The sequence below is a fragment of the Mandrillus leucophaeus genome, unplaced genomic scaffold, assembly GCF_000951045.1.
Source record: "Mandrillus leucophaeus isolate KB7577 unplaced genomic scaffold, Mleu.le_1.0 Scaffold237, whole genome shotgun sequence".
Lineage (NCBI taxonomy): Eukaryota > Metazoa > Chordata > Mammalia > Primates > Cercopithecidae > Mandrillus > Mandrillus leucophaeus.
In genome coordinates, this window is record NW_012102443.1 from 1,436,711 (window position 1) to 1,438,955 (window position 2,245).

General features: G+C 51.3%; 1 protein-coding gene across 1 annotated transcript in view; it reads right to left on the reverse strand.

Moving 5' to 3' along the window:
* Nucleotides 1-2,245, reverse strand: part of LOC105541287 (E1A-binding protein p400) — a 144,403-nt gene that overhangs the window by 39,105 nt on the left and 103,053 nt on the right. The window contains exons 39-41 of the mRNA XM_011982233.1: nt 2,106-2,242; nt 649-694; nt 460-569 (exon numbers count right to left, since the gene is read on the reverse strand). Of these exons, the coding sequence (XP_011837623.1) occupies nt 460-569; nt 649-694; nt 2,106-2,242 (293 nt within the window). The remainder of the gene's footprint in view (nt 1-459; nt 570-648; nt 695-2,105; nt 2,243-2,245) is intronic.

Sequence of the window (2,245 nt, forward strand, 5' to 3'; positions counted from 1 at the left end):
ACCCCTACACCTCACATACCCCTACACTTCACACACACACCCGTACACCTCACATACACCCCTACACCTCACACACACCCCTACACCTCACACACACCCCTACACCTCACACACACCCCTACACCTCACACACACCCTTACACTTCACACACCCCTACACCTCACACACACACCCCCACACTTCACACACCCCTACACCTCACACACACATACACCCCTACACTTTACACACACACATCCCACCTCATTTTCATCCCTCATAGAGAATGGAAACCATCCCCCAAACAGGTGAATGTTTCTGAAATCAACATACTGATCAGCTACTTATTTTATGAAATTCAAATTAGACAGTTTTTTCACCAATGGAATACTTAAAAATAATAGTAAGAATTAACAGACAAGTAAATAATTTCGGCGGAATGCAGTCAAGGTGCATGACCCAGGTGAAGGGCAACTCACAGTCAAGGCTCCAGGAGCCACTGGTGACGCCAGGCGCTTGTTGATGGACTGGAAGGTGGCAGCCGGGACCCCAGCGATGGTGTTCACGATCACATTTCCACTCACGGTGCCTGCGGAGACAGGTGGGCATAAGGCAACAGTGCCAGCAGAAATGGGGTCCACATTTCAGCATCTCTGTATTTGTCTTACCAGTGGGTATGCTTGTCCCAGTAACTGACGTTTTAATGGTTCCTGCCTATTTAAAAAAAAAAATTTGAATTTCATGTCAGGCTCTCCCCCGCATAAACACTCCAAAGGCTTCCACTTCATTCAGAATCAAACCAAAACTCCACGACATTCACACTGCCACCCGTCCCAACCTCCCCAACTCATTCCACCTGGCGGTGCCCCCACCATCTGTCTACCTGCTATCCCTCCACCCCATCCCACTGTCCCTCTAGCCCTACCCCACTGACCCTCCACCTCTACCCCGGGGTCCCCTCCATCCCCACCCTGCTGACCCCACACCCTACTGTCCCTCTACTCCTCTGTCTCTCCACTCCATTCATCCACCCTCTGCACCTCACCACCTGAGTCCAGCCACACTGACCTTTCTGGCCCCCATATCAGCCAAGCTCAGGACCTCTGTACTTGCTGTGTTTGTTCTTCTCATGACCAAATCCTGGTCATTCAGGCCTTAGCTCAAATGCCAACTCCTCAGAAAGGTGTTTCCTAACAAGCCAGCCCCGCATTGTGCCACCCTGACTCCTCCCGCCAGCATTTAAAGTGATCTCTTTGGCTGCCTCCCTCTCCTGTAGGACATGGCTCCAGAGTGTGGGCACTGCCCATCTTGCCCACCTTGCACCAAGTAGGCATTCACAAAGATCTCTTTTGAATAGATGAGGAATGAAGTTGCCCGAGTACATTGAAAATTCCACTACAACAAACAATTTTCTAAAAACTACTGCAGGAAATAGTTCTATGTAACAAAAATGATTTTATGCCTGCCTGGTAGTCCAAAGTGTGGGTTTTCCCAATTTGGAACAGCTCCTATTCTCTGCAGGTGTGATTCTCTGCGTACGATTTCAGCTCTGTGTGGCACATGGACACACACAGTACAGAGATGCACCAGAGCGCGGTGCGCATGGCCACAGTCTGCAGCTCCACACCCTGCCTTTCTTTTCACAACGCTTCTCATGCACTTTACAGCTTTTCTACAACAGGCATTAAAGACTGATGTGTATGAGTGAGCACACATGGGCATGCTTTCAGGAGACACCAGCACAGACAGGACCTGCTCTCTAAGTGTGTAGGAAGTCAAGAGGTAAATGCGTCACAGGTATGTTCAGGTTATGTTTTACAAAACCCAGGCAATTCCAAACTTCCCAGCCACCTCCACTCAAAGGAGCTGCCTTTACCTGCCAAATCCAATAAAGCCACTAAGCCCACAAAGGCCTTGGAGGCGTGAAATGGCAGAATCTGGGTGAGAACACACAGTTCCTCTGGGGTGAGACTAAGCCTTTTCCCATTTCTTCAGAGGAAGGTCTACAGCCTAGAAATATGCTAGAACTGGCAACAAGCTTCGTTTTAACAGAAAGCACTTGACTCAAGTGCGGGTGGGGGTGACTTCCTGTGGAGAGGAAGCCCGCGAGGAGGTCCCTGCTCACCAGCACGGCCGCGCTGCCCCCCGTCGTGATTGCGGGCTGCGCCTTCGCTGTGGCCTGCACAGGCTGCGTCTGGGTCTGGGGCTGTGGCTGGGGTTGAGACTGGACAGCTGGTGGCCCTGCTGGCGGCTGGCTGCCCGCTG